This window comes from Cyanistes caeruleus, chromosome 38 (genome assembly GCF_971803275.1).
Source record: "Cyanistes caeruleus chromosome 38, bCyaCae1.hap1.1, whole genome shotgun sequence".
In the NCBI taxonomy this organism is placed as follows: Eukaryota; Metazoa; Chordata; class Aves; order Passeriformes; family Paridae; genus Cyanistes; species Cyanistes caeruleus.
The window spans coordinates 1,532,530-1,559,668 of NC_141739.1; the positions used below are offsets into that span (position 1 = coordinate 1,532,530).

A 27,139-nucleotide genomic window follows, 5' to 3' on the forward strand; every position below is an offset into this window, starting at 1 on the left:
GGAACCGGCACAGAACCGGCCCCGAACCCCCCGGAACCGGCCCCGAACCCCCGGAACCGGCACAGAACCGGCCCCGAACCCCCCGGAACCGGCTCCGAACCCCCGGAACCGGCCCAGAACCGGCCCCGGAACCGGCCCAGAACCGGCCCCGAACCCCCGGAACCGGCACAGAACCGGCCCCGAACCCCCCGGAACCGGCTCCTAACCCCCGGAACCGGCCCAGAACCGGCCCCGAACCCCCCGGAACCGGCTCCGAACCCCCGGAACCGGCACAGAACCGGCCCCGAAACCCCCCGGAACCGGCCCCGAACTCCCCGGAACCGGCACAGAACCGGCCCCGAACCCCCCGGAACCGGCACAGAACCGGCCCCGAACCCCCCGGAACCGGCCCCGAACCCCCGGAACCGGCCCAGAACCGGCCCCGGAACCGGCCCCGAACCCCCGGAACCGGCCCCAAACCCCCAAAACCAGCCCAAATTTCGCTCTAGAAGCTTCTCTGTGCTCCCCAACCCCCCCGGGCCCCCATCCCCCACTCTGGGTGTGGGGAGGGGTCTCCCCTCACCCCCACCCCAATAACTGAGAATGGGGGGTGGGTTCTGCACCCCAAATTCTTTATTGAACCCCTCAAATCCGATAAAGGGGGACACAAACCAGGGGGAAAAGGGTCAGAAATGGGTGGGGGTCTCCATGGGGAGGGGTCTCCCTCCCCCCCACCCCAATAACAGAGAGGGGCGTGGGTTCTGCACCCCAAATTCTTTATTGAACCCATAAAATCCGACAAAGGGGGACACAAAACGGGGGGGAAGGGTCGGAAATGGGGAGGGGGGACACAAAAGCGGGGGGAGGGGTGGGAATTGGGTGGGGGTCGCGGTGGGGAGGGGTCTCAGGCCTCGAGCAGCTTCCCCAGGAAGCGCAGGTTGAGGATCTTGAGCTGCTCCTCCAGGTCCATCCGCACGATCCCGTCCTCGCCGTCGATGCTCAGCAGGATCCCGGTGGCCTCGCGGTCCTCGCCCAGGATCACCTTCACCTGGGGGGGAAATGGGGCTGGGGGCGGCTGCGGGGCCCAGAGGGGGCTGGGGGGTTTGGGGGGGTCCCTGAGAGGTCCCAGAGGGATTTGGGGACGTGCTGGGTGGTCCCAGAGGGGTCTGGGGGGGTCAGGGGGTGTCAGAGGGGTTTGGGAGGGAGTCTGGGGGATTCTGGGGGGTCTGGGGGGGCTCCTGGGTGGTTCCAGAGGGGTTTGGGGGGGCTTGGAGTTGTCCCAGAGAGGTTTGGGGGTGCAGAGAGGGAGTTTGGGGGGATCCCAAAGGGGGTTTTGGGGTCCCAGGTGTGTTTGGGGGTCCCCAGGTGTTTTTGGGGTCTCACCTTGTTGTGTGACAGGCTCCAGGTGTGTTTTGGGGTCCCCAGGTGTGTTTGGGGGGGATCCCACAGAGGTTTTGGGGTTCCCCAGGTGTGTTTGGGGGGGTCCCAGGTGAGTTTTGGGGTCCCCAGGTGTGTTTGGGGTTCCCCAGGTGTGTTTGGGGGGGTCCCAGGTGTGTTTTGGGGTCCCCAGGTGTGTTTGGGGGGGTCCCAGGTGTGTTTTGGGGTCCCCAGGTGTGTTTGGGGGGTCCCACAGGGGTTTTGGGGGTCCCAGGTGTGTTTTGGGGTCTCACCTTGTTGCTCTTGGTGGGTGTGACGGGCTCCAGGTGTTCGCTGGACACGCTCACCACCTTCTCGCTGTCCTTCAGGTACACCGAGCACATCCCGCCCTGGGGGGGCCAGGGGGGCTCAGCCTCGGGGGGGACACCCAAAACCCCCCAAAATATCCCCAAAATATCCCCAAAACCCCCCCAAAAACCCCAAAATATCCCAAAAACCCCCCCAAAAACCCCCAAACCCCCCCAAAAACTCCCCAAAAACTCCAAAATATTCCAAAACCCCCCCAAAACTCCAAAAAAAACCCAAAATATCCCCAAAACACCCCCATAACCCCCAAAAACCCCAAAATCCCCCCAAATCTCCATCCCCCAGAGCTGGCCGGGAGCTGAGGGTGACCCTGCCTGTTCCAAACCCCCCAAATTCCACCCCAATCCCCCCAATCCCCCCCCAACCCCCTCCCCAATCCTCCCCAATCCCTCCCAAATTCGCCCCCAATCCCCCCCAAACCCCTCCCCAAGCCCCCCAAACCCCTCCCAAACCCCTCCCAAACCCCCCCAAACCCCCTCCCAAGTCCCTCCCTAAGCCCCCTAAACCCCCCCAATCTCCCCCAATCCCTCCCCAAACCCCTCCCAATCTCCCCCAAACCCCCCAACCCCTCCCCAAGCCCCCCAAACCCCTCCCAAACCCCCCCAACCCCCTCCCCAAGCCCCCCAAACCCCTCCCAAGTCCCCCAAACGCCCTCAACCCCCTCCTCAAGCCCCCCAAACCCCTCCCAATCTCCCCCAAACCCTTCCCAAACCCCTCCCAATCCCCCCCAAGCCCCCCCAGTCCCCCGAGCCCCCTCCCCGAGCCCCCCACCCCCGTGGCCGAGGGGCGGGCTCTGACCGTGACGCTGCGGATGACCCCGGTCTGTCCCACGGCCGCGCTGTCCAGGTACGACTCGCGCACCTTCACCTGGATGTCCGTGGTCACCCAGTCCCCCGCGCTGGGCTCGATCCCCGAGCCGGGGGTGTGCGGGTTGTACCCGCCGGGGGACGGGGCCCCGGGGGTCATGGGGCTGTACCCCACCGGGCTGGGGCTGGGGCTGGCCTGGGGGGACACAAACAGCGTTATGGGGGGTCTGGGGGGTTATTGGGGGTCATGGGGCTGTACCCCACGGGGCTGGGGCTGGGGCTGGCCTGGGGGGACACAAACAGCGTTATGGGGGGTCTGGGGGGTTATTGGGGGGTCATGGGGCTGTACCCCACGGGGCTGGGGCTGGCCTGGGGGGACAGGAACAGCGTTATTGGGGGTCATGGGGCTGTACCCCACGGGGCTGGGGCTGGCCTGGGGGGACACAAACAGCGTTATGGGGGGTCATGGGGGGTTATTGGGGGGTCATGGGGCTGTACCCCACCGGGCTGGGGCTGGGGCTGGCCTGGGGGGACACAAACAGCGTTATTGGGGGTCATGGGGCTGTACCCCACCGGGCTGGGGCTGGCCTGGGGGGACAGGAACAGCGTTATGGGGGGGTCTGGGGGGTTACTGGGGGGTCATGGGGCTGTACCCCACCGGGCTGGGGCTGGGGCTGGCCTGGGGGGACACAAACAGCGTTATTGGGGGTCATGGGGCTGTACCCCACATGGCTGGGGCTGACCTGGGGGGACAGGAACAGCGATATGGGGGGGTCTGGGGGGTTATTGGGGGGTCATGGGGCTGTACCCCACCGGGCTGGGGCTGGGGCTGGCCTGGGGGGACAGGTACAGCGTTATTGGGGGGTCTGTGGGGGTTATTTGGGGTCTGGGGGGTTATTGGGGGTCATGGGGCTGTACCCCACGGGGCTGGGGCTGGCCTGGGGGGACACAGGGACAGGGTTATTGGGGGGTTTTTGGGGGGGGTCTGGGGGGTTATTGGGGGTCTGGGGGGTTATTGGGGGGTCATGGGGCTGTACCCCACTGGGCTGGGGCTGGCCTGGGCGGACACAGGGACAGGGTTATTGGGGGGTTTTTGGGGGGTTATTGGGGGGTTATTGGGGGTTTGGGGGGTTATTGGGGGGGTCTGGGGGGTTATTGGGGGTTTGGGGGGGTCTGAAAGAGATTTAGGGGCTGAAAAGGGGTTTTTAGGGTCACAAAGGGGTTTTTAGGGTCACAAAGGGGTTTTTAGGGCTACAAAGAGGTTTTTAGGGTTACAGAGGGATTTTAGGGTTACAAAAGGAGTTTTTATGGTTACAGGGGGTTTTTGAGGGGCTCTGCTGTGGATTTGGGGGGTCACAAACACATTTTTAGGGTCACAAAGGGGTTTTTAGGCTCACAAGGGGATTCTGAGTGCCTGTGCCATGGACCTGCACCCCCCTGGGCGTGTTTTTACACCCCTCCAGAGCCCTGGACAACCTTGGGCTACCCAACAATCAGCCGGTGGCCACGCTGGGTGGGGCTGTTTGGAGGGGCTGTAGGGTGTGCGGGTGTAGTGCGGCTGTACCTGGTAGGCCATGGGGGAGGGCGTGGGGTGGTAGCTGGCCGGCGAGTGCGTGTTCTGGTAGCCCACGGGGCTCGGGGCCACCTGGTGGTAGCTCTGGGGGGAGGGGCTGGGCTGGTAGGAGCCCTGGGGGGAGGGGACGGCGTAGGGCGAGAACTGCTCCGTGTTGTACCTGCGGATGGGGGGGGACACGGGTTTGGGGGTCACACGGGGGTCACACGGGTTTGGGGGGTCACACGGGTTTGGGGGGGGTCACACGGGTTTGGGGGTCACACGGGGGTCACACGGGTTTGGGGGGTCACACGGGTTTGGGGGTCACACGGGTTTGGGGGGGGTCACACGGGTTTGGGGGTCACACGGGTTTGGGGGGGTCACACGGGTTTGGGGGGGGTCACACGGGTTTGGGGGGGGTCACACGGGTTTGGGGGTCACACGGGTTTGGGGGGGGTCACACGGGTTTGGGGGTCACACGGGTTTGGGGGTCACACGGGTTTGGGGGGGGTCACACGGGTTTGGGGGTCACACGGGGGTCACACGGGTTTGGGGGGGGTCACACGGGTTTGGGGGTCACACGGGTTTGGGGGGGTCACACGGGTTTGGGGGGGGTCACACGGGGGTCACACGGGTTTAGGGGGGGTCACACGGGTCTGGGGGGTCACACGGGGGTCACACGGGTTTGGGGGGTCACACGGGGGTCACACGGGTTTGGGGGGTCACACGGGGGTCACACGGGTTTGGGGGGGGTCACACAGGTTTGGGGGTCACACGGGTTTGGGGGGGGTCACACGGGTTTGGGGGTCACACGGGTTTGGGGGGGTCACACGGGTTTGGGGGGGGTCACACGGGTTTGGGGGTCACACGGGTTTGGGGGTCACACGGAGGTCACACGGGTTTGGGGGTCACACGAGGGTCACACGGGTTTGGGGGTCACATGGGGGTCACACGGGTTTGGGGGGTCACACGGGTTTGGGGGTCACACGGGTTTGGGGGGGTCACACGGGTTTGGGGGGGGACACGGGTTTGGGGGTCACACGGGTTTGGGGGGGTCACACGGGTTTGGGGGGGTCACACGGGTTTGGGGGTCACACGGGTTTGGGGGGGGTCACACGGGTTTGGGGGGGTCACACGGGTTTGGGGGGTCACACGGGTCAGGGGGGTCACACGGGGGTCACACGGGTTTGGGGGGGGTCACACGGGTTTGGGGGTCACACGGGTTTGGGGGGTCACACGGGTCAGGGGGGTCACACGGGTTTGGGGGTCACACGGGTTTGGGGGGGGTCACACGGGTTTGGGGGTCACACGGGTTTGGGGGGGGTCACACGGGTTTGGGGGTCACACGGGGGTCACACGGGTTTGGGGGGGGTCACACGGGTTTGGGGGTCACACGGGTTTGGGGGTCACACGGGGGTCACACGGGTTTGGGGGGTCACACGGGTTTGGGGGGGGTCACACGGGTTTAGGGGGGGTCACACGGGTCTGGGGGGTCACACGGGGGTCACACGGGTTTGGGGGGTCACACGGGTTTGGGGGTCACACGGGTTTGGGGGGTCACACGGGTTTGGGGGTCACACGGGTTTGGGGGGGGTCACACGGGTTTGGGGGGTCACACGGGTTTGGGGGGTCACACGGGTTTTGGGGGGGTCACACGGGTCGGGGGGGTCACACGGGTTTGGGGGGGGTCACACGGGTTTGGGGGGGTCACACGGGTTTGGGGGGGGTCACACGGGGGTCACACGGGTTTGGGGGTCACACGGGTTTGGGGGGGTCACACGGGTTTGGGGGGTCACACGGGTCGGGGGGGTCACACGGGTTTGGGGGGGTCACACGGGTTTGGGGGTCACACGGGTTTGGGGGGAGTCACACGGGGGTCACACGGGTTTGGGGGGGTCACACGGGTTTGGGGGTCACACGGGGGTCACACGGGTTTGGGGGGGTCACACGGGTTTGGGGGTCACACGGGTTTGGGGGGGGGTCACACGGGTTTGGGGGGGGTCACACGGGTTTGGGGTCCCCCCCCCGTCCCCCAAAAGCCCGATGTGGGGTCCCTGGGGGGTTTTGGGGGTCCCCAGGATCATTCAGCCCCTTCCTCCCCCTCCCCGGGGGTGGGGATTTTGGGTACCCCGAGTTTTGGGGGGGGATGGATTTTGGATGGGGAGATTTTGGGGAGCGGGGATTTTGGGGAGGGGGATTTTGGGGAGAGGGTTTTGGGTACCCCAGATTTTGGGGAGGGGGATTTTGGGGAGAGAGTTTTGGGTACCCCAGATTTTGGGGAGGGGGATTTCGGGGAGGGGGATTTTGGGTACCCTGGATTTTGGGGAGGGGGATTTTGGGGAGGGGGATTTTGGGGAGAGAGTTTTGGGTACCCCAGATTTTGGGGAGGGGGATTTTGGGGAGGGGGATTTTGGGGAGGGGGATTTTGGGGAGGGGGTTTTGCGTACCCCAGATTTTGGGGAGGGGGATTTTGGGGAGGGGGGGATTTTGGGGAGGGGGTGTTTTTTTGGGGGTCCCCACTCACATGGCGGGCGTGCCCGGGGTCTGGGGGTTGTAGGGCTGGCTGACTTGTGGGGACGCAGGGTCGGGGTACCCCGGGGTCTGGGGGTTGGGGGTACCCCCGTAGCCCTGGGGGGAGGGGGTGGGCTCATCCTCAAAGCCGTACTCGAAATCCTCGTCCGCCCTGGGGGGAGGGGAGATTTGGGGAGGGGTCCCCAGAAATGGGAACCCCCCCCGAGAGAGGGAGAGAGGGGGGGACCCCCGGATTGGGGAGGGTCCCCAAAGGAAGGAGCCTGGGGAGGGGGAGGGTGTTTTAGGGGTGTTGGTGTTGTTTGGGTCGGGTGTCTCACCTGGAGGGGGTGTTGGGGTTGTCGGGGTTGGGGTTGTCAGGGTGTTGTCAGGGTGTTGTCGGTCTCACCTGGAGGGGGTGTTGGGGTTGTTGGGGTGTTGTTGTGGTGTTGTCAGCCTCATGTGGAGGTGTTGGGGTTTTTAGGGTGTTGCTGGAGTGTTAGGGTGTTGTCAGTCTCACCTGGAGGGGGTGTTGGGGCTGTCAGGGTGTTGTCAGGGTGTTGTCAGGGTGTTGTCAGTCTCACCTGGAGGGGGTGTTGGGGGTGTCAGGGTGTTGTCAGGGTGTTGTCAGTCTCACCTGGAGGGGGTGTTGGGGCTGTCAGGGTGTTGTCAGGGTGTTGTCAGTCTCACCTGGAGGGGGTGTTGGGGCTGTCAGGGTGTTGTCAGGGTGTTGTCAGTCTCACCTGGAGGGGGTGTTGGGGGTGTCAGGGTGTTGTCAGGGTGTTGTCAGTCTCACCTGGAGGGGGTGTTGGGGTTGTTGGGGTCCCAGGCCCCGCTCTGGGCCGGGGTTCTGCTCCCGTCGTGCAGGGGGGTCTGGGAGCCGTAGTGGGGGGTGCGGCTTCCTGCGGGACCCCAGAAACACCGTCACCACCTCCTGTCACCCGAACCTCCGACTGTCACCCCCCAGTGCCACCAGACTGTCACACAAACCTCCCACTCTCCCCAGACTGTCCCCAGACTGTCCCCAGATTGTCCCCAGTGTGTCCCCAAATGTCCCCAGACTGTCCCCAGGTGTTCCCAGGTGTCCCCAGGTGTTCCCAGGTGTCCCCAGGGTGTCTCCAGGTGTCCCCATGTGTCCCCAGACTGTCCCCAGCTGTCCCCGGTGTCCCCAGCTGTCCCCGGTGTCCCCAGACTGTCCCCGGTGTCCCCAGCTGTCCCCAGACTGTCCCCGGTGTCCCCAGCTGTCCCCGGTGTCCCCAGACTGTCCCCATCTGTCCCCGGTGTCCCCAGCTGTCCCCGGTGTCCCCTCTCACCGTCGTGCAGCGGGGTCTGCGAGCCGTACATGGGGGTTCGGGAGCCCGAGCCGTACATGGGGGTCTGCGAGCCGTACATGGGGGTCCTCCCGTAGGCCGAGGTGAGACCCCCGGGGCGCCGCGACCCCCTGTGGGGACACAACAACGGGGTCAGGGGCACCCCGAAACACCCGGGGTGCTCCACACCCGGCACGGGGACACAACAACGGGGTCAGGGGCACCCCGAAACACCCGGGGTGCTCCACACCCAACAAGGACACAACAACGGGGTCAGGGGCACCCCGAAACACCCGGGGTGCTCCACACCCAACAGGAACACAACAACGGGGTCAGGGGGACCCCGAAACACCCGGGGTGCTCCACACCCAACAGGGACACAACAACGGGGTCAGGGGGACCCCGAAACACCCGGGGTGCTCCACACCCGGCACGGGGACACAACAACGGGGTCAGGGGCACCCCGAAACACCCGGGGTGCTCCACACCCAACAGGGACACAACAACGGGGTCAGGGGCACCCCGAAACACCTGGGGTGCTCCACACCCAACAGGGACACAACAACGGGGTCAGGGGCACCCCGAAACACCTGGGGTGCTCCACACCCAACAGGGACACAACAACGGGGTCAGGGGCACCCCGAAACACCCGGGGTGCTCCACACCCAACAGGGACACAACAATGGGGTCAGGGGCACCCCGAAACACCCGGGGTGCTCCACACCCGGCACGGGGACACAACAACGGGGTCAGGGGCACCCCGAAACACCCGGGGTGCTCCACACCCAACAGGGACACAACAACGGGGTCAGGGGGACCCCGAAACACCCGGGGTGCTCCACACCCGGCACGGGGACACAACAACGGGGTCAGGGGGACCCCGAAACACCCGGGGTGCTCCACACCCGGCAGGGGGGGCCAGGACCCGATTTGGGGGGCCAGGACCTGATTTGGGGTCTCCAGGACCCAAATTTTGGGGGCCAGGACCCGATTTGGGGGGCCAGGACCTGATCTGGGATCTCCAGGACCCAATTTTGGGGGTCTCAAGGACCCAATTTTGGGGTCTCCAGGACCCAAATTTGGGGGTCCAGAACCCAATTTTGGGGTCTCCAGGACCCAATTTTGGGGGGGTCCAGGACCCAATTTTGGGGGGGTCCAGGACCCTCTTTGGGGGTCTCCATGACCCAGTTTGGGGGTCCCCAGGGCTGTACCCCCACTCACACGGTGGTCAGGCGCTGCCTGTCCACGGAGATGGTCTGACAGGTCGAGTGCAGCTCCACGCGCGCCGTCGACTCCGTGGCGTCCTTCACCACCCCGATGTAACCTGGGGGGGGGCACGGGGTGGGGGGGTCAGAGGGATTCTGGGGATCCCCCCCCACCCCGAGGGGGAATTTTGGGGTGTCAGAAGTGGGGAGGGGTCTCACACCCACCTTTGTAGGGTCCCTGGGAGATGCGCACCGTCTGCCCGATGAGGTCGTTGTCGCGCCGGCCGCGGCCCCGGCTCAGCCCCCCGGCCCCGAATCCACCCCGCTGGCCTGGGGAGGGGGCACGGGGGGTCAGAGGGTCCCCAAAACCCCCCCGGGGGTCCCCAAAACCCCCCCAAGGGTCCCCAAAACCCCCCAGGGGTCCCCAAAACCCCCCAAGGGGTCCCCTAAAACCCCCCAGGGGGTCCCCTAAAACCCCCCAAGGGTCCCCAAACCCCCCAAGAGGTCCCCTAAAACCCCCCAGGGTGTCCCCTAAAACCCCCCAGGGGTCCCCAAACCCCCCAGGGGTCCCCAAAACCCCCCCGGGGGTCCCCAAAACACCCCCAAGGGTCCCCAAACCCCCCAGGGGTCCCCAAAACCCCCCAAGGGGTCCCCTAAAACCCCCCAGGGGGTCCCCTAAAACCCCCCAAGGGTCCCCAAAACCTCCTCGGGGGTTCCCAAAACACCCCCAAGGGTCCCCAAAACCCCTTCAGGGGTCCCCAAACCCCCCCAAGGGTCCCCAAAACCCCCCCTAAGAGTCCCCAAAACCCCCCAGCGTCACTCACCCCCCCCGCTGGGGTGCATGGGGCTGCTGATGCGGGGGGACATCGGCACGAAGCCGCACATGGCGAAGTTGGTGACGTCGCGGGGCTGCGAGGGAGGAAAAAAAATGGGGAAAAAACCCGGGAAAACGGGAAAATGTGGGGGGGATTTGGGAGGAAACGCTGACCTTGGAGCCCCCCGCCAGCACCAGGTGCCGCGTCTTGCACACGAACATCCCCCCGTTCTCCACCAGCTTCTTGCAGTGCAGGAAGGCGAAGCCCCGGAACAGGTGGCGGATTTCACCCTCACGGCCCTTTTTGGGGTTGGGGAGGGGTGAAAAAAGGGGGGAGAACCCCAAAATTGAAGGGTCAGAGGTCCCCCCAAAATATCCTGGGGAGTCCCTGAAACTGACAAAAACAGCCCAAAACACCCTGGGGAGTCCCTAAAGGTGACAAAGACCCCCCAGAACACCCTGGGGAGTCCCTAAAGGTGACAAAGACCCCCCAGAACACCCTGGGGAGTCCCTGGAAGGTGACAAAGACCCCCCAGAACACCCTGGGGACCCCCAGAACACCCCAGACCCACGGAGTGGGGGCCGTCGATGACTTTGACGATGTCCTTGACGTGGATGTTGTTCTGCTCCGAGTCCAGCGCCACCGCGAAGCGATTGTCCTTCTTCCGGGTGACAGCCTGGTGACGCACCGTCACCACCTTCCCGTACATGTTCAGCACCTGCGACACCCACGGGGATCAGGGGACACCGAGGGGACACGGGGACAGCTCAGGGGACACCGAGGGGACGACATGGGGACAGATCAGGGGACACCGAGGGGACACGGGGACAGATCAGGGGACACTGGGACAGAGCAGGGGACACCAGCAGGGATCAGGGGACACCGAGGGGACACGGGGACAGCTCAGGGGACACCGAGGGGACACGGGGACAGATCAGGGGACACCGAGGGGACACGGGGACAGATCAGGGGACAGAGATGGGACACGGCTGGGACACAGCTGGGACACGGGCAGGGATCAGAGGACACAGAGGGGACACGGGGACAGCTCAGGGGACACCGAGGGGACACGGGCAGGGATCAGGGGACACAGAGGGGACACGGGGACAGCTCAGGGGACACAGACAGGATTTCTGGGGGGCTTTAGTGGGATTTAGGTGGGATTTGGGGGAGATTCAGGGTGTTTTTGGGGGATTTTGTGGTGTTCCATGCAGCATTTCAGGGTGTTTTTGGGGGATTTTGTGGTGTTTTGGGCAGTATTTCAGGGTGTTTTTGGGGGATTTTGTGGTGTTCCATGCAGCATTTCAGGGTGTTTTTGGGGGGATTTTGTGGTGTTTCTAGCAGCATTTCAGAGTGTTTTTGGGGGATTTTGTGGTGTTCCATGCAGCATTTCAGGGTGTTTTTGGGGGATTTTGTGGTGTTTTGGGCAGCATTTCAGGGTGTTTTTGGGGGATTTTGTGGTGTTTTGGGCAGTATTTCAGGGTGTTTTGGGGGGATTTTGTGGTGTTTCTAGCAGCATTTCAGAGTGTTTTTCAGCGCTCTCACCTGGAAGGTTTCCCTCTCCAGCCTCACGATCACCCCCACGGTTTGGGGGTCCAGCTGCACCAGCTCCCCCCACTCGTGCTGCCCCCCAACATCCACCCCCGAGGCCGTCTCGGAGCAGAGCTGCAGATCCCGGGGCAGCACCTTCAGCTGCAGGGAAAAAACAACAAAAAATCCACCTGGATGCTGCCAAAACCTCCTGCTTTCACCCCAAAATCTCTTTTCCCACTTCCCACAACTTCTTCCTGCCTTTTTCCCAAATTTTCTGGGATTTTTCCCCATTTTTTCAGTTTTTTCCCAATTTTTCCTGGTTTTTTGGGTTTTCCCCATTTTTTTCTTGGCTTTTTCCCAGATTTTCCTGGATTTTTTCCCATTTTTTTCCCAGGTTTTTCCCAGATTTTCATGGGGTTTTTTTGGGCTGTTTCCCCTATTTATTTTCACAGGTTTTTCCCACATTTTCCTGGTTTTTTTGAGGGTTTTCCCCACTTTTTTTTCCCACATCTTTCCCAAATTCTCCTGGGTTTTTTTGGGTTTTCCCCACTTTTTCCCCAGTTTTTTCCCAAATTTTCCTGGTTTTTTTGCATTTTTCCCATTTTTTTATAGGTTTTTCCCAAATTTTCCTGGGGTTTTTTTGTGTTTTCCCCATTTTTTCCCCATTTTTCCCCATTTTCCCCGTTTTTCTCCCCATTTTCACCTTGTGCATGGTCAGGTCTGAGAACAGGATCACAAAGTTCTCCTGCACCCTCCTTTTACCCCATTTTTACACCATTTTCCCCCATTTTTTAACCATTTTTTCCAGTTTTTTCCCCGTTTTTCCCATTTTCCTCGTTTTTCGCCCCATTTTCACCTCGTGCATGGTCAGGTATGAGAACAGGATCACAAAGTTCTCCTCCACCCTCATTTCCCACCATTTTTACACCATTTCCCCCCATTTTTCATTGTTTTTTCCCATTTTTCCCCATTTTTCCCCGTTTTTTCCCATTTCCCCTGTTTTTCGCCCCATTTTCACCTCGTGCATGGTCAGATCCGAGAAGAGGATGACAAAGTTCTCCTCCACCCTGACGATCAGCCCGGTGTCACCCTCGAACCTCCCGGCGATCACCTTCACGTGGTCGCCCATCCGGAAATATTTCCTCAGCTCCTGCGCCGGGAACTCCAGCATGTCCTGCAACACCCAAAATCACCGCTTTTACACCCAAAACCCTCCTTTTTACACCCACAAACACCTCCCAAAATCCCCCTTTGTACACCCACAAACACCTCCCAAAATCCCCCTTTGTACACCCACAAACACCTCCCAAAATCCCCCTTTTTACACCCAAAAACACCTCCCAAAATCCCCCTTTTTACACTCCAAAACACCTCTCAAAATCCCCCTTTTTACACCCAAAAACACCTCCCAAAATCCCCCTTTTTACACCCACAAACACCTCCCAAAATCCCCCTTTGTACACCCACAAACACCTCCCAAAATCCCCCTTTGTACACCCAAAAACACCTCCAAAAATCCCCCTTTTTACACCCACAAACACCTCCCAAAATCCCCCTTTTTACACCCAAAAACACCTCCCAAAATCCCCCTTTTTACACTCCAAAACACCTCTCAAAATCCCCCTTTTTACACCCAAAAACACCTCCCAAAATCCCCCTTTTTACACCCAAAACCACCTCCCAAAACCCTCCTTTTTACACCCAAAACCACCTCCCAAAATCCCCCTTTTTACACCCAAAAACACCTCCAAAAACCCTCTTTTTACACCCAAAAACACCTCTCAAAATCCCCCTTTTTACACCCAAAAACACCTCCCAAAATCCCCCTTTTTACACCCAAAAACACCTCCCAAAATCCCCCTTTTTACACCCAAAAACACCTCCCAAAACCCTCCTTTTTACACCCACAAACACCTCCCAAAATCCCCCTTTTTACACCCAAAAACACCTCCAAAAACCCTCTTTTTACACCCAAAAACACCTCTCAAAATCCCCCTTTTTACACCCAAAAACACCTCCCAAAATCCCCCTTTTTACACCCAAAACCACCTCCCAAAACCCTCCTTTTTACACCCAAAACCACCTCCCAAAACCCTCCTTTTTACACCCAAAAACACCTCCCAAAATCCCCCTTTTTACACCCAAAAACACCTCCCAAAACCCTCCTTTTTACACCCAAAAACACCTCCCAAAATCCCCATTTTTACACCCACAAACACCTCCCAAAACCCTCCTTTTTACACCCAAAAACACCTCCCAAAATCCACCTTTTTACACCCAAAAACACCTCCCAAAATCCCCCTTTTTACACCCAAAAACACCTCCCAAAATCCCCATTTTTCCCCCAAAAACCCCATTTTTCCCCCAAAACCCCCATTTTTCAACCAAAACCCCCATTTTTCCACCCCAAATCCTCGTTTTTTCACCCAAAAACCCCAAAACCCCCGTTTTTCCCCTAAACCCCAAATCCCCATTTTTCCCCCCAAACCCCCATTTTTCCCCCCAAACCCCCATTTTTCTGCCCAAAATTCCATTTTCCCCCCCATTTTCCCAAATTCCAGTTTTCCCCCCAGATCACCTTGAGGTCCTCGTGCTTGGGCAGGATGGTGACCTTGTTACCGTCCACGCTGAGGATCTTCCCCTGCAGGTTGATGAGCTCCCCCTCGCACACCTCCACGTTGTCACCCGGCTGCAGGTTGTGCTCCCGCTCCTTCCCTGGGACAGGGGGTTGGGGGGTTTGGGGTGATTTTGGGGAGTTTTGGGGTGATTCTGGGCAGTTTTGGGGTGATTTTGGGCAGTTTTGGGGTGATTTTGCCCTGCAGGTTGATGAGCTCCCCCTCGCACACCTCCACGTTGTCACCCGGCTGCAGGTTGTGCTCCCGCTCCTTCCCTGGGACAGGGGGTTTGGGGTGATTTGGGGTGATTTGGGGTGATTTTGGGGTGATTTGGGGTGATTTTGGGCAGTTTTGGGGTGATTTTGCCCTGCAGGTTGATGAGCTCCCCCTCGCACACCTCCACGTTGTCACCCGGCTGCAGGTTGTGCTCCCGCTCCTTCCCTGGGACAGGGGGTTGGGGGGTTTGGGGTGATTTTGGGGAGTTTTGGGGTGATTCTGGGCAGTTTTGGGGTGATTTTGGGCAGTTTTGGGGTGATTTTGCCCTGCAGGTTGATGAGCTCCCCCTCGCACACCTCCACGTTGTCACCCGGCTGCAGGTTGTGCTCCCGCTCCTTCCCTGGGACAGGGGGTTGGGGGGTTTGGGGTGATTTTGGGGTGATTTTGGGGGGTTTTGGGGTGATTTTGGGCGGTTTTGGGGTGATTTTGCCCTGCAGGTTGATGAGCTCCCCCTCGCACACCTCCACGTTGTCACCCGGCTGCAGGTTGTGCTCCCGCTCCTTCCCTGGGACAGGGGGTTGGGGGGTTTGGGGTGATTTTGGGCAGTTTTGGGGTGATTTTGGGCGGTTTTGGGGTGATTTTGGGCAGTTTTGGGGTGATTTTGGGTGATTTTGGGCAGTTTTGGGGTGATTTTGCCCTGCAGGTTGATGAGCTCCCCCTCGCACACCTCCACGTTGTCACCCGGCTGCAGGTTGTGCTCCCGCTCCTTCCCTGGGACAGGGGGTTGGGGGGTTTGGGGTGATTTTGGGGTGATTTTGGGGGGTTTTGGGGTGATTTTGGGCGGTTTTGGGGTGATTTTGCCCTGCAGGTTGATGAGCTCCCCCTCGCACACCTCCACGTTGTCACCCGGCTGCAGGTTGTGCTCCCGCTCCTTCCCTGGGACAGGGGGTTGGGGGGTTTGGGGTGATTTTGGGCAGTTTTGGGGTGATTTTGGGCGGTTTTGGGGTGATTTTGGGCAGTTTTGGGGTGATTTTGGGGTGATTTGGGGTGATTTTGGGCAGTTTTGGGGTGATTTTGCCCTGCAGGTTGATGAGCTCCCCCTCGCACACCTCCACGTTGTCACCCGGCTGCAGGTTGTGCTCCCGCTCCTTCCCTGGGACAGGGGGTTGGGGGGTTTGGGGTGATTTTGGGGTGATTTTGGGGGGTTTTGGGGTGATTTTGGGCGGTTTTGGGGTGATTTTGCCCTGCAGGTTGATGAGCTCCCCCTCGCACACCTCCACGTTGTCACCCGGCTGCAGGTTGTGCTCCCGCTCCTTCCCTGGGACAGGGGGTTGGGGGGTTTGGGGTGATTTTGGGCAGTTTTGGGGTGATTTTGGGCGGTTTTGGGGTGATTTTGGGCAGTTTTGGGGTGATTTGGGGTGATTTTGGGCAGTTTTGGGGTGATTTTGCCCTGCAGGTTGATGAGCTCCCCCTCGCACACCTCCACGTTGTCACCCGGCTGCAGGTTGTGCTCCCGCTCCTTCCCTGGGACAGGGGGTTGGGGGGTTTGGGGTGATTTGGGGTGATTTTGGGGTGATTTTGGGGGGTTTTGGGGTGATTTTGGGCGGTTTTGGGGTGATTTTGCCCTGCAGGTTGATGAGCTCCCCCTCGCACACCTCCACGTTGTCACCCGGCTGCAGGTTGTGCTCCCGCTCCTTCCCTGGGACAGGGGGTTGGGGGGTTTGGGGTGATTTTGGGCAGTTTTGGGGTGATTTTGGGCGGTTTTGGGGTGATTTTGGGCAGTTTTGGGGTGATTTTGGGGTGATTTGGGGTGATTTTGGGCAGTTTTGGGGTGATTTTGCCCTGCAGGTTGATGAGCTCCCCCTCGCACACCTCCACGTTGTCACCCGGCTGCAGGTTGTGCTCCCGCTCCTTCCCTGGGACAGGGGGTTGGGGGGTTTGGGGTGATTTGGGGTGATTTTGGGGTGATTTTGGGCGGTTTTGGGGTGATTTTGGGCGGTTTTGGGGTGATTTTGCCCTGCAGGTTGATGAGCTCCCCCTCGCACACCTCCACGTTGTCACCCGGCTGCAGGTTGTGCTCCCGCTCCTTCCCTGGGACAGGGGGTTGGGGGGTTTGGGGTGATTTGGGGTGATTTTGGGGTGATTTTGGGCGGTTTTGGGGTGATTTTGGGCAGTTTTGGGGTGATTTTGCCCTGCAGGTTGATGAGCTCCCCCTCGCACACCTCCACGTTGTCACCCGGCTGCAGGTTGTGCTCCCGCTCCTTCCCTGGGACAGGGGGTTGGGGGGTTTGGGGTGGTTTTGGGGTGATTTTGGGCAGTTTTGGGGTGATTCTGGGGAATTTTGGGAAGTTTTGGGGTGATTTTGGGCGGATTTGGATAGTTCGGGGTGATTTAGAGTGGTTTTGGGGTGATTTTGGGGAGTTTTTCTGTGATTTTGGGAAGTTTTGAGATGTTTTGGGGTGATTTGGGGCAGTTTTCGGGTGATTTCAGGTGATTTTGGGCAGTTTTGGGCTGATTTAGGGTGATTTTGGGAAGTTTTGGGGTGATTTTGGGCAGTTTTGGGGTGATTTAGGGTGATTTTAGGGTGATTTGGGGTGATTTTGGTCAGTTTTGGGGTGATTTAGGGTGATTTTAGGATGATTTGGGGTGATTTTGGTCAGTTTTGGGTGGGTTTTGGGGTGATTTTGGGCAGTTTTGGGGTGACTTAGGGTGATTTTGGGGTGATTTAGGGGTGTTTTCGGTTGATTTTGGTCAGTTTTGGGTGGGTTTTGGGGTGATTTTGGTCAGTTTTGGGGTGATTCTGGTCAGTTTCGGGTGGGTTTTGGGGTCTGAGGACGTACCCGTGCTCTCGGTCACCACCTCCAGGTCGATGCCCTCGGGTTGGTCCTCGAACTTCTCCAGCTCGGACAGGGTGGGCTTGACCCCCTCGGTGATCTGGGGTTGGGGGAAAATCCCACAGATTTGGGCAAAAACGCATCTGGGGCCGGACTGGGCAACTTTTGAGGCTCAAAATCGCAGATTTTGGGTTCAAAACTGTGGATTTTGGGTTCAAACGGGCAAATTTTGGGTTCAAAGAGGTGGATTTTGGGTTCAAACTTGTGGATTTTGGGTTCAAACTTGCGGATTTTGGGTTCAAAATTGTGGCTTTTGGGTTAAAAATTGTGGATTTCGGGTTCAAAATTGTGGATTTTGGGTTCAAACTTGTGGATTTTGGGTTCAAAATTGTGGATTTTGGGTTCAAACTTGTGGATTTTCGGTTCAAAGAGGTGGATTTGGGGCAAAAATTGATCTGGGGCTGGACTGAGCACGTTTTAATGCTCAAAATTGTGGATTTTGGGTTCAAACTTGTGGATTTTGGGTTCAAACTTGAGGATTTTGGATTCAAACTTGAGGATTTTGGGTTGAAACTTGTGGATTTTGGGTTCAAAATTGTGGATTTTGGGCTAAAAATTGTGGATTTCGGGTTCAAAATTGTGGATTTTGGGTTCAAACTTGTGGATTTTGGGTTCAAACAGGCAGATTTTGGGTTCAAAGAGATGGATTTGGGGCTCAGAAAGGATTTCAGGTTCAAACTCAGGGATTTTGGGTAAGAAGCAAATTTTATGCCCTGACAGGCAGGTTTGTGTGGCAGTGTGGGGATTTGGGGCAGGAACAGGTGGATTTGGGGCTGGAAGCAGCAGATTTTTGACGGAACAGGCGTATTTGGGACTGGAACAGGCGGATTTTGGAGGGAACAGGCGGATATGGGGCTGGGATAGGTGGATTTGGGACGGAACAGGCGGATTTGGGGCTGGAACAGGTGGATTTTTGACACAACAGGCGGATTTGGGGCTCACCACAGCTGACATGGCAAAGCTCTTGAACAGGAAACCCTTCCGGCTGTAGCGGTTACCCTCGAAGATCAGGAAGTCGCCGTCGGAGGCCACGTCCCCACCCAGGGACCTGCAGGGACAGCCGGGGTCACTCGGGGTCACCCTGGGGGCACTTGAGGTCACTTGGGGTCACCCTGGGGTCACTCGGGGTCACTCAGGATCCCCCTGGGGTCACTCAGGGTCACCCTGGGGTCACCACCCGGGGTCACTCAGGGTCACCCCTGGGGTCACTGGGGGTCACCCTGGGGTCACTGAGGGTCACACTGGGGTCACTCAGGGTCTCCCTGGGGTCACTCCCTGGGGTCACTTGGGGTCACCCCCTGGGGTCACCCCCGGGGTCACTGGGGGTCACCCCCGGGGTCACTTGGGGTCAGTGGATCCCAGGGGATCGGTCGGGATCGGGCCCTACCGGATCTTCTCGGCATCGAACAGGCGCTGCGGCGGCCGCTTGAACTTCTTGCGCTTGGCGAACCAGTCCTTCTGCGGGGTGGGGAGAGGGGATCCGCTCAGGGGATCTGCTCGAGGGATCCGCTCGGGGGATCTGCTCGGGGGATCTGCTCAAGGGGATCTGCCCTGGGGATCCGCTCGGGGGATCTGCTCGGGGGATCTGCTCGGGGGATCCGCTCGGGGGATCCGCTCGGGGGATCCGCTCGGAGGATCCGCTCGGGGGATCTGCTCAGGGGATCTGCTCGGGGGATCCGCTCGGGGGATCTGCTCGGGGGATCCGCTCGGGGGATCTTCTCTGGGGATCCGCTCGGGGGATCTGCTCAGGGGATCTGCCCGGGGGATCCACCCTGGGGATCCGCTCTGGGGATCCTCTCGGGGGATCTTCTCTGGGGATCTGCTGGGGGGATCTGCTCGGGGGATCTTCTCTGGGGATCGGATCTGGGGATCCTCTCGGGGGATCTGCTCTGGGGATCCTCTCGGGGGATCTGCTCAGGGGATCTGCTCAGGGGATCTGCTCAGGGGATCTGCTCAGGGGATCTGATCGGGGGATCTGCTCGGGGGATCTGCTCAGGGGATCTGCTCAGGGGATCTGATCGGGGGATCTGCTCGGGGGATCTGCTCGGGGGATCTGCTCGGGGGATCCGCTCAGGGGATCTGCTCGGAGGATCCGCTCAGGGGATCGGCCCTGGGGATCTTCTGGGGGGATCGGCCCTGGGGGGTATCCACTCAGGGGATCAGCCCAGGGGATCCCCCCGCCCCAGGGATCCCCCCGCCCCAGGTACCCCCCAGGTTCCCCCCCCACCCCCCAGCTCCTCACCAGGCTCATGCGAGCTTTGATGCGGTCGAAGTCGATCCTGGGGATCATCTTGAGGGAGATCTGGTTCTGGCTGGGCTCCACATAATCCACCTGTGCCCACGGCCACGCCCACAGGTGAGCCCTGGGCCCGCCAGGTGTGTCCCCCAGGTGTGTCCCAGCTGTGTCCCCCAGGTGTATCCCCACTTCCCCAGGTGTGTCCCCTCCCCCCCAGGTGTATCCCCTCCCCCCCAAGTGTGTCCCCATCCCCCAGGTGTGTCTGTGCCCCTCCCCCCCAAGTGTGTCCCCTGTCCCCAGGTGTGTCCCCCGTCCCCAGGTGTGTCCCAGCTGTGTCCCCAGGTGTGTCCCCTCCCCGCCAGGGGTATCCCCACCCCCCCAGGTGTATCTCCTCCCCCCCCAAGTGTGACCCCATCCCCCAGGTGTGTCTGTGTCCCCCCCCCCAGGTGTACCCCCTGTCCCCCAGGTGTGTCCCAGGTGTGTCCCCAGGTGTGTTCCCACCCCCCAGGTGTGTCCCCAGGTGTGTTCCCACCCCCCAGGTATGTCCCAGCTGTGTCCCCAGGTGTGTTCCCACCCCCGAGGTGTGTCCCCAGGTGTGTTCCCACCCCTCAGGTGTGTCCCCAGGTGTGTTCCCACCCCTCAGGTGTGTCCCCAGGTGTGTTCCCACCCCCCAGGTGTGTCCCCAGGTGTGTTCCCACCCCCCAGGTATGTCCCAGCTGTGTCCCCAGGTGTGTTCCCACCCCCGAGGTGTGTCCCCAGGTGTGTTCCCACCCCTCAGGTGTGTCCCCAGGTGTGTTCCCACCCCCCAGGTGTGTCCCCAGGTGTGTTCCCACCCCCCAGGTATGTCCCAGCTGTGTCCCCAGGTGTGTTCCCACCCCCGAGGTGTGTCCCCAGGTGTGTTCCCACCCCTCAGGTGTGTCCCCAGGTGTGTTCCCACCCCCCAGGTGTGTCCCAGCTGTGTCCCCAGGTGTGTCCCCAGCTGTGTCCCCCTGCCCTCACCTGGGCGATGTCATCCTTGTAGATTCCCCTCTTGAGGCGCACCCAGGCCTTGGGTTTGAGGTTGGTCACCTCCTTGACCACCTTGAGCACGTCGGTCATCTCCTTGATGGGCACCATCTGCTGGTTCCAGTAGCCCAGCCGCAGGTTGCCCACGCCCTCGATGGCCTGCTTGACGTGCGTCTGCTTGTAGGCCTCCACGTACAGGTACCCCCGCACGTGCTCGGGGGCCACCACCGACTTGATCTGCAGCGGCTGTGGGTGACGGGGACGGAGCTGTGACACCGGGGACGGCCCGGGGACACAGCCATACTGCCCCCGGTGTCACCGGGAATGGCTGGGGGACACAGTTGTATGGCCCGGGGACACAGCCGTACAGCCCGGGGACACAGCTGTACGGCCGGGGGACACAGCCGTACGGCCCAGGGACACAGCCATACTGCCCCCGGTGTCACCGGGAATGGCTGGGGGACACAGCTGTATGGCCCGGGGACACAGCCATACGGCCCAGGGACACAGCTGTACGGCCGGGGGACACAGCCGTACGGCCCAGGGACACAGCTGTACGGCCCCGGGGACACAGCCGTACGGCCCAGGGACACAGCTGTACAGCCCCCGGTGTCACCGGGAATGGCCCCGGGACACAGCCGTACGGCCCAGGGACACAGCTGTACGGCCCGGGGACACAGCCGTACGGCCCAGGGACACAGCTGTATGGCCCCGGGACACAGCCGTACGGCCCAGGGACACAGCTGTACAGCCCCCGGTGTCACCGGGAATGGCCGGGGGACACAGCTGTACGGCCCAGGGACACAGCCGTACGGCCCAGGGACACAGCTGTACAGCCCCCGGTGTCACCGGGAATGGCCGGGGGACACAGCTGTACGGCCCAGGGACACAGCCGTACGGCCCAGGGACACAGCTGTACGGCCCAGGGACACAGCTGTACGGCCCAGGGACACAGCCGTACGGCCCCGGGGACACAACCGTACGGCCCAGGGACACAGCTGTACGGCCCAGGGACACAGCCGTACGGCCCAGGGACACAGCTGTACGGCCCGGGGACACAACCGTAAGGCCCCCGGTGTCACCGGGAAGGGGTGGCAGTGACCCCACTGTCACCGTGAACAAGTGACAGCAACCCCAGTGTCACCATGAACAGGTGACAGTGACCCCAGTGTCCCCTGTGACCCCATGCACAGGCGTGAGTGACCCCGGTGTCACCATGAACGGGTGTGTCCCCACCCCCAGGTGTGTCCCCAGTCCCCCCCAGTCCCTCCCAGTCCATCCCAGTTCCCCCCAGTCCATCCCAGTGCCCCCCCAGTCCCTCCCAGTTCCCCCAGTCCCTCCCAGTCCCCCCCAGTCCATCCCAGTCCCCCCCAGTCCATCCCAGTTCCCCCCAGTCCATCCCAGTCCCCCCCAGTCCATCCCAGTTCCCCCCAGTCCATCCCAGTCCCCCCCAGTCCCCTCCAGTCCCTCCCAGTCCCTCCAGTCCCCCCCAGTCCCTCCCCAGTCCCCCCCAGTCCCCCCCAGTCCGTCCCAGTCCCCCCCAGTCCGTCCCAGTCCCCCCCAGTGCTCACCGTCTCGGTGTACTGGTACGCGATGAACTTGCGCATGAGCGCGACGGCGGTGGCGCGCTCCTCCCCGATCTGGGCACAGAACACACGGATTTGGGCACAACCGGAGGAGTTGGGCTCCAAAGGGGATTTTGGGGACAGAAACCGGAATTTGGGGACACAAACCGGGAATTTGGGGACACAAACCGGGATTTTGGGGACAGGAAACGGGATTTTGGGGACAGGAAACGGGAATTTGGGGACACAAACCGGGAATTTGAGGACACAAACCGGGATTTGGGGACACAAACCGGGAATTTGGGGACAGGAACCGGGAATTTGGGGACACAAACCGGGATTTTGGGGTCCCCCACCAACACCCACCTTGCACTTCACCGTCCAGAGATTGGGGTCCCTGCAGGGGATGAGAAAACCCCGTTTTTGGGGGAATCTGACCCAAATTCCCCCCTTTTTCCCCCCAGAATTCTCACTGCCAGGAATCCTGACCCAAATCCTCTGTTTTTCACCCCAAAACTCACTTGACGCCGGGCAGCAGCTGCTGCTGGGTGATGTCATCCGAGAGCTCATCGGAGCCACCGTAAACTCTGCGGGAAAATGGGGAAAAACCCAAAATTGGGGAATTTCAGGGTGGGCGTGGCTGGGGGGAGAGGGGTGGTGACAATGGGGGACACCGGGGGGACACCAGGGAACACCGGGGGACATCGGGGGGCACCAGGTGACACCGGGTGACACCAGGGGAACACCAGGGGACAGGGACGGTGACACCGGGTGACAGGGACGGTGACACTGAGTGACAGGGACAGTGACAGCGGGTGACAGGGACGGTGACAGCGGGTGACAGCGGGTGACACTCACGTCTCCCCCACCGAGGACTTGGCGTATTTCTTCATGTAGTACTCGCCCAGCTCCTCCTCACGCTGGTCCCTGCCGGGAAAAACGGGGCAAAATCAGCGGGAAATGGGAAAAACGGGAGAAAGGAGGGAAAACGGGGGGAATGATGGAAACTGGGGAGAAAGGAGAGAAAAATGAGGAGAAAGGAGGGAAAAACGGGGGAAAAGGAGGAGAAAGGAGGGAAAAATGGGGGAAAGGAGGGAAAAATGGGGGGAATGATGGAAAAATGGGGGAAAGGAGGGAAAAATGGGGGGAATGATGGAAAAATGGGGAAAAAAGAGGGAAAAATGGGAGAAAGGAGGGAAAAATGGGGGAAATGATGGAAAAATGAGGAAAAATGGGGGGAAAAAGGTGAAAATGGGGAAAGTGAGATAAAACATGGGGAATTAGGAAAACCATGGGAATATGAAGGGAAAACGGTGGAGAAATGAGGGAAAAATGGGAGAAAAGAGAAAAAAATGGAAATGATAAAAATTGGTGAAATCAGGGAAAGTGAGAAATATGAGGAAAAAGCATGAGATAAAACAAGGGAAAAACTTGGCAATGTCAAGGGAAAACAATGGAAAATGAGGGAAAATGAGAAAAATAAGATAAAAACAAAAAAATGTGGAAAATGAGAGGAAAACAGTGGGAAGTGAAGGAAGAACTTGTGGAAAAAATGGAAGAAAACAGGGAAATGACAAAAATTGGTGAAAACAGGAAAAGTGAAAAATATGAGGAAAAAACAGATAAATGAGATAAAACAAGGGAAAAACTTGGGAATGTTAAGGGAAAACAATGAAAAATCAAGAAAATGGGGAAAAAAAAGATAAAAGCAAAGAAAAATAAAAATAAAGTGAAAAATAAGAGGAAAACAACTAGAAATGAAAGAAAAAATGTGAAAAAAATAGAAGAAAACAGAAAAACAGGGAAATTACAAAAATTGGTAAAATCAGGGAAAGTGAAAAATATGAGGGAAAAAACAGATAAATGAGGTAAAACAAAGGAAAAACATGGGAATTTTAAGGGAAAACAATGGAAAATGAGGAGAAAGAGAGGCAGATGGAGGGAAAGGACGGAGATGAGGTGGGGATGACCCAGGGGGGGCTCCAGGGTCACCTCCAGAGGTTCTGCAGCCGCCGGGCCCCGGAGCGATCCTCGTCCAGCACCACGTTGTCGATGTTGGAGGCTGAAGGAAAGAAAGATAAAATCAGGAGGGGAATCTGGGATCTGGGAGGGAATTCCAGGGATCCCCGTGGAATTCGGGGAGGGGGGCTCTTACCTTCGATCTCCTCTGCCCCGGGGAGAAGGTGACGGTGGAGGATGAAGTAAAATCAACAGCAAAACCAGGGAATGGGGGGAAAATTTGGGAATTTTTGGGGGGGAAATAAAAAAAAAATTGCAACGGAAAAGCCCCAGGCGAGAGCGGATGAGATGGAGGGGTGGATGTGGGAAAGGGGGGTTGGGAACCCCTGCCTGGGAAAAGGGGGGAAGGGAAGGGGGGAAAGGGATTTAGGGGGGAAAAGGGGATTTAGGGAGGGAAAAGGGGATTTAGGGGGGAAAAGGGGATTTAGGGAGGGAAAGGGGGATTTAGGGGGGAAAAGGGGATTTAGGGAGGGAAAGGGGGATTTAGGGGGGAAAAGGGGATTTAGGGGGGAAAAGGGGATTTAGGGAGGGAAAACGGGATTTAGGGGGGAAAAGGGGATTTAGGGAGGGAAAGGGGGATTTAGGGGGGAAAAGGGGATTTAGGGAGGGAAAGGGGGATTTAGGGGGGAAAAGGGGATTTAGGGAGGGAAAGGGGGATTTAGGGGGGAAAAGGGGATTTAGGGGGGAAAAGGGGATTTAGGGAGGGAAAACGGGATTTAGGGAGGGAAAAGGGGATTTAGGGAGGGGGGGAAAGGGGATTTAGGGAGGAGGGGAAAAGGGGATTTAGGGAGGGAAAAGGGGATTTAGGGGGGAAAAGGGGATTTAGGGAGGGAAAAGGGAATTTAGGGGGGAAAAGGGGATTTAGGGAGGGAAAAGGGGATTTAGGGAGGGGGGGAAAGGGGATTTAGGGAGGAGGGGAAAAGGGGATTTAGGGAGGGAAAAGAGGATTTAGGAAGGGAAAAGGGGTTGGAGAAGGAAAAAAAAACAATTTTTTGGGGAAAAAGAAGAGTTAGGGAAAGGAGGATTTGGGAAGGAATGAGGGGTTGTAAGGGGAAAAGGGTTTTGGGGGAAAAAGGAATTTAGGGAAAAGGGGATATGTGAGGGAAAAGGGAGCGTTGGAGGGGAAATGGGGTTGGGGAAAAGGGAATTTAGGGAAAAGGGAGCAGTGGAGAGGGAAAATGGAGTTGAGGAAAAGGGGATTTGGGGCAGGGAAAGGCAGTTTTGGGGATTTGGGGAAGGCAAAGGCAGTTTTGGGGGTCTGGGGGTGGGAAAAGCAGTTTTGGGGATTTGGGGAAGGCAAAGGCAGTTTTGGGGATTTGGGGAAGGGAAAGGCAGTTTTGGGGCAGGGAAAGGCAGTTTTGGGGATTTGGGGAAGGAAAAGGCAGTTTTGGGGATCTGGGGGTGGGGAACAGGGACCCTCCCATGCAGGGTTTCCCCTCCTCCTCCTCCCCACAGCCCCCCAGGGTGGGGAAAGCCCCCCCAGCCCTCACCTTTCTCCAGGATGTCCTCGGCCCCATCCTCCCACTGATCTTCATCCTCGTACTCATCGTCCACATCTGGGGGAACGCACGGGGAGGGGGGGTCAGGGGCCTGGAGACCCCCAAAACCCCCCCAAAATCCCCCCCAAATCCCTGTCCCATCCCTCACCGGCCTCATCCAGAATGAACCCCCCGTGCCGCGGTTTCTTGGCCGGCCGATCATCGTCTTCCTCCTCCTCCTCCTCCTCATCGTACTCCTCCTCCTCTTCCTCCTCCTCCTCCTCCTCCTCCTCCTCCGCCTCCTCCTTTCCGCTGCCCCCCCCGCGCTGCTCCTCGGCCTGGCGGGCCCGGGGGAGGGGTGAGGAGGGTCAGGGACCCCCGGGACCCCCCCAAACCCCGGGATCCCCCCAAAAAACCCCCGGGATCCCCCCAAAAAACCCCACAGATCCCCCGCAAAACCCTCGGATCCCCCCAAGACCCCCCCAAAACCCCCCGGGACCCCCCCAAAACCCCCCGGGATCCCCCTCAAAACCCCCCGGGACACCCCAAAACCCCATGGGACCCCCGCAAAACCCCCGGACGCCCCAAAAAACCCTCGGATCCCCCCCAAAACCCCCCGGGATCCCCCTCAAAACCCCCCGGGACACCCCAAAACCCCATGGGACCCCCGCAAAACCCCCGGACGCCCCAAAAAACCCTCGGATCCCCCCCAAAACCCCCCGGGACTCCCCCAAAACCCCCCGGATCCCCCCCCAAAACCCCCCGGGACCCCGCAAAAACCCCCGGATCCCCCCAAAACCCCCCGGGACCCCGCAAAAACCCCCGGGACACCCCAAAACCCCATGGGACCCCCGCAAAACCCCCGGACGCCCCAAAAAACCCTCGGATCCCCCCCAAAGCCCCCCGGGACTCCCCCAAAACCCCCCGGATCCCCCCCCAAAACCCCCCGGGACCCCGCAAAAACCCCCGGATCCCCCCAAAACCCCCCGGGACCCCGCAAAAACCCCCGGGACCCCCCCCAAAAATCCTCCGGGACCCCCAAAAGCTCCGGCCTCACCTCGTTGTCGTCCCCGTCGTCGCTGCTGCGCTCGCTCTCCTCCTCCGAGAAGTTGCTGTCCTCGCTGTCCGACATGGCCGGGGCTCCGGGGGGCTCCGGGAGCGCTTCCCGCGGTTCTGAGGGGAGGCCGGGGGGTCTCGGAGACGTCTGAGGGGGTTAAGGAGCGTTCTCAGGGCTCGGGAGGTGCCCTGAGGGCTCCGGGGGTGTCCCGAGCGCTCCCGCCGCTCTCCCGCCGCCGCCGCCTCCCTGACGCACGGGCTCCGCTCCGCGGCCTAGCCTGGCCTGGCTCCGCCGCCGCCTGTGTCGCTGCCGGCGCCGCTCGCGGCACGGCCCCCGCCTTCCCCGGTGCCGCTGCCGGTCCTGTCGCGATTCCCGGTCCCGTTCCCGGTCCTGATCGCGATCCCGGTCTCAATCCCGGTCCCGGTCCCGAACTGCGGCCGCTCCGCGTCGCTCTGGACCCTCGCGAGAACTCCGGCCCTTCCTCTCGCGAGACTTCGCGGTCTCCGACGGCGGCACGAGAGGCCCAAAACGCTCGGGGCTTTCGCGGAGAGGCGTGACGTCATCCGCCCGCTCCGTGACGTCATTGAGGCTCCCCCACTGCCC

At 60.1% G+C, this 27,139-nt stretch overlaps 1 protein-coding gene across 2 annotated transcripts; it reads right to left on the reverse strand.

The window, feature by feature from the left end:
- Nucleotides 1–590: 590 nt before the first annotated feature.
- Nucleotides 591–27,022, reverse strand: SUPT5H (SPT5 homolog, DSIF elongation factor subunit). 2 transcript variants are annotated; one of them, XM_086871968.1, is made up of 29 exons: nucleotides 26,792–27,022; nucleotides 26,537–26,683; nucleotides 25,649–25,817; nucleotides 25,492–25,557; nucleotides 23,975–24,044; nucleotides 22,841–22,909; nucleotides 22,504–22,569; nucleotides 22,349–22,379; nucleotides 21,989–22,057; nucleotides 20,412–20,663; nucleotides 19,419–19,508; nucleotides 18,564–18,634; nucleotides 18,119–18,224; nucleotides 17,123–17,216; nucleotides 14,030–14,166; nucleotides 12,470–12,625; nucleotides 11,464–11,610; nucleotides 10,490–10,636; nucleotides 10,092–10,217; nucleotides 9,928–10,012; nucleotides 9,329–9,433; nucleotides 9,120–9,222; nucleotides 7,902–8,029; nucleotides 7,385–7,490; nucleotides 6,605–6,763; nucleotides 4,093–4,261; nucleotides 2,521–2,724; nucleotides 1,650–1,745; nucleotides 591–1,027 (listed from the first exon to the last, which is right to left on the reverse strand). In XM_086871968.1, the coding sequence occupies exons 2-29, from the start codon at nucleotides 26,609–26,611 to the stop codon at nucleotides 884–886; spliced, it is 3,240 nt and encodes a 1,079-aa protein (XP_086728094.1). In that variant the 5' UTR covers nucleotides 26,612–26,683; nucleotides 26,792–27,022; the 3' UTR covers nucleotides 591–883. The 2 variants fall into 2 exon arrangements, with proteins under 2 accessions (XP_086728094.1, XP_086728095.1); XM_086871969.1 differs by lacking the exons at nucleotides 25,492–25,557; nucleotides 25,649–25,817; nucleotides 26,537–26,683; nucleotides 26,792–27,022 and adding an exon at nucleotides 24,138–24,444.
- Nucleotides 27,023–27,139: the final 117 nt, after the last annotated feature.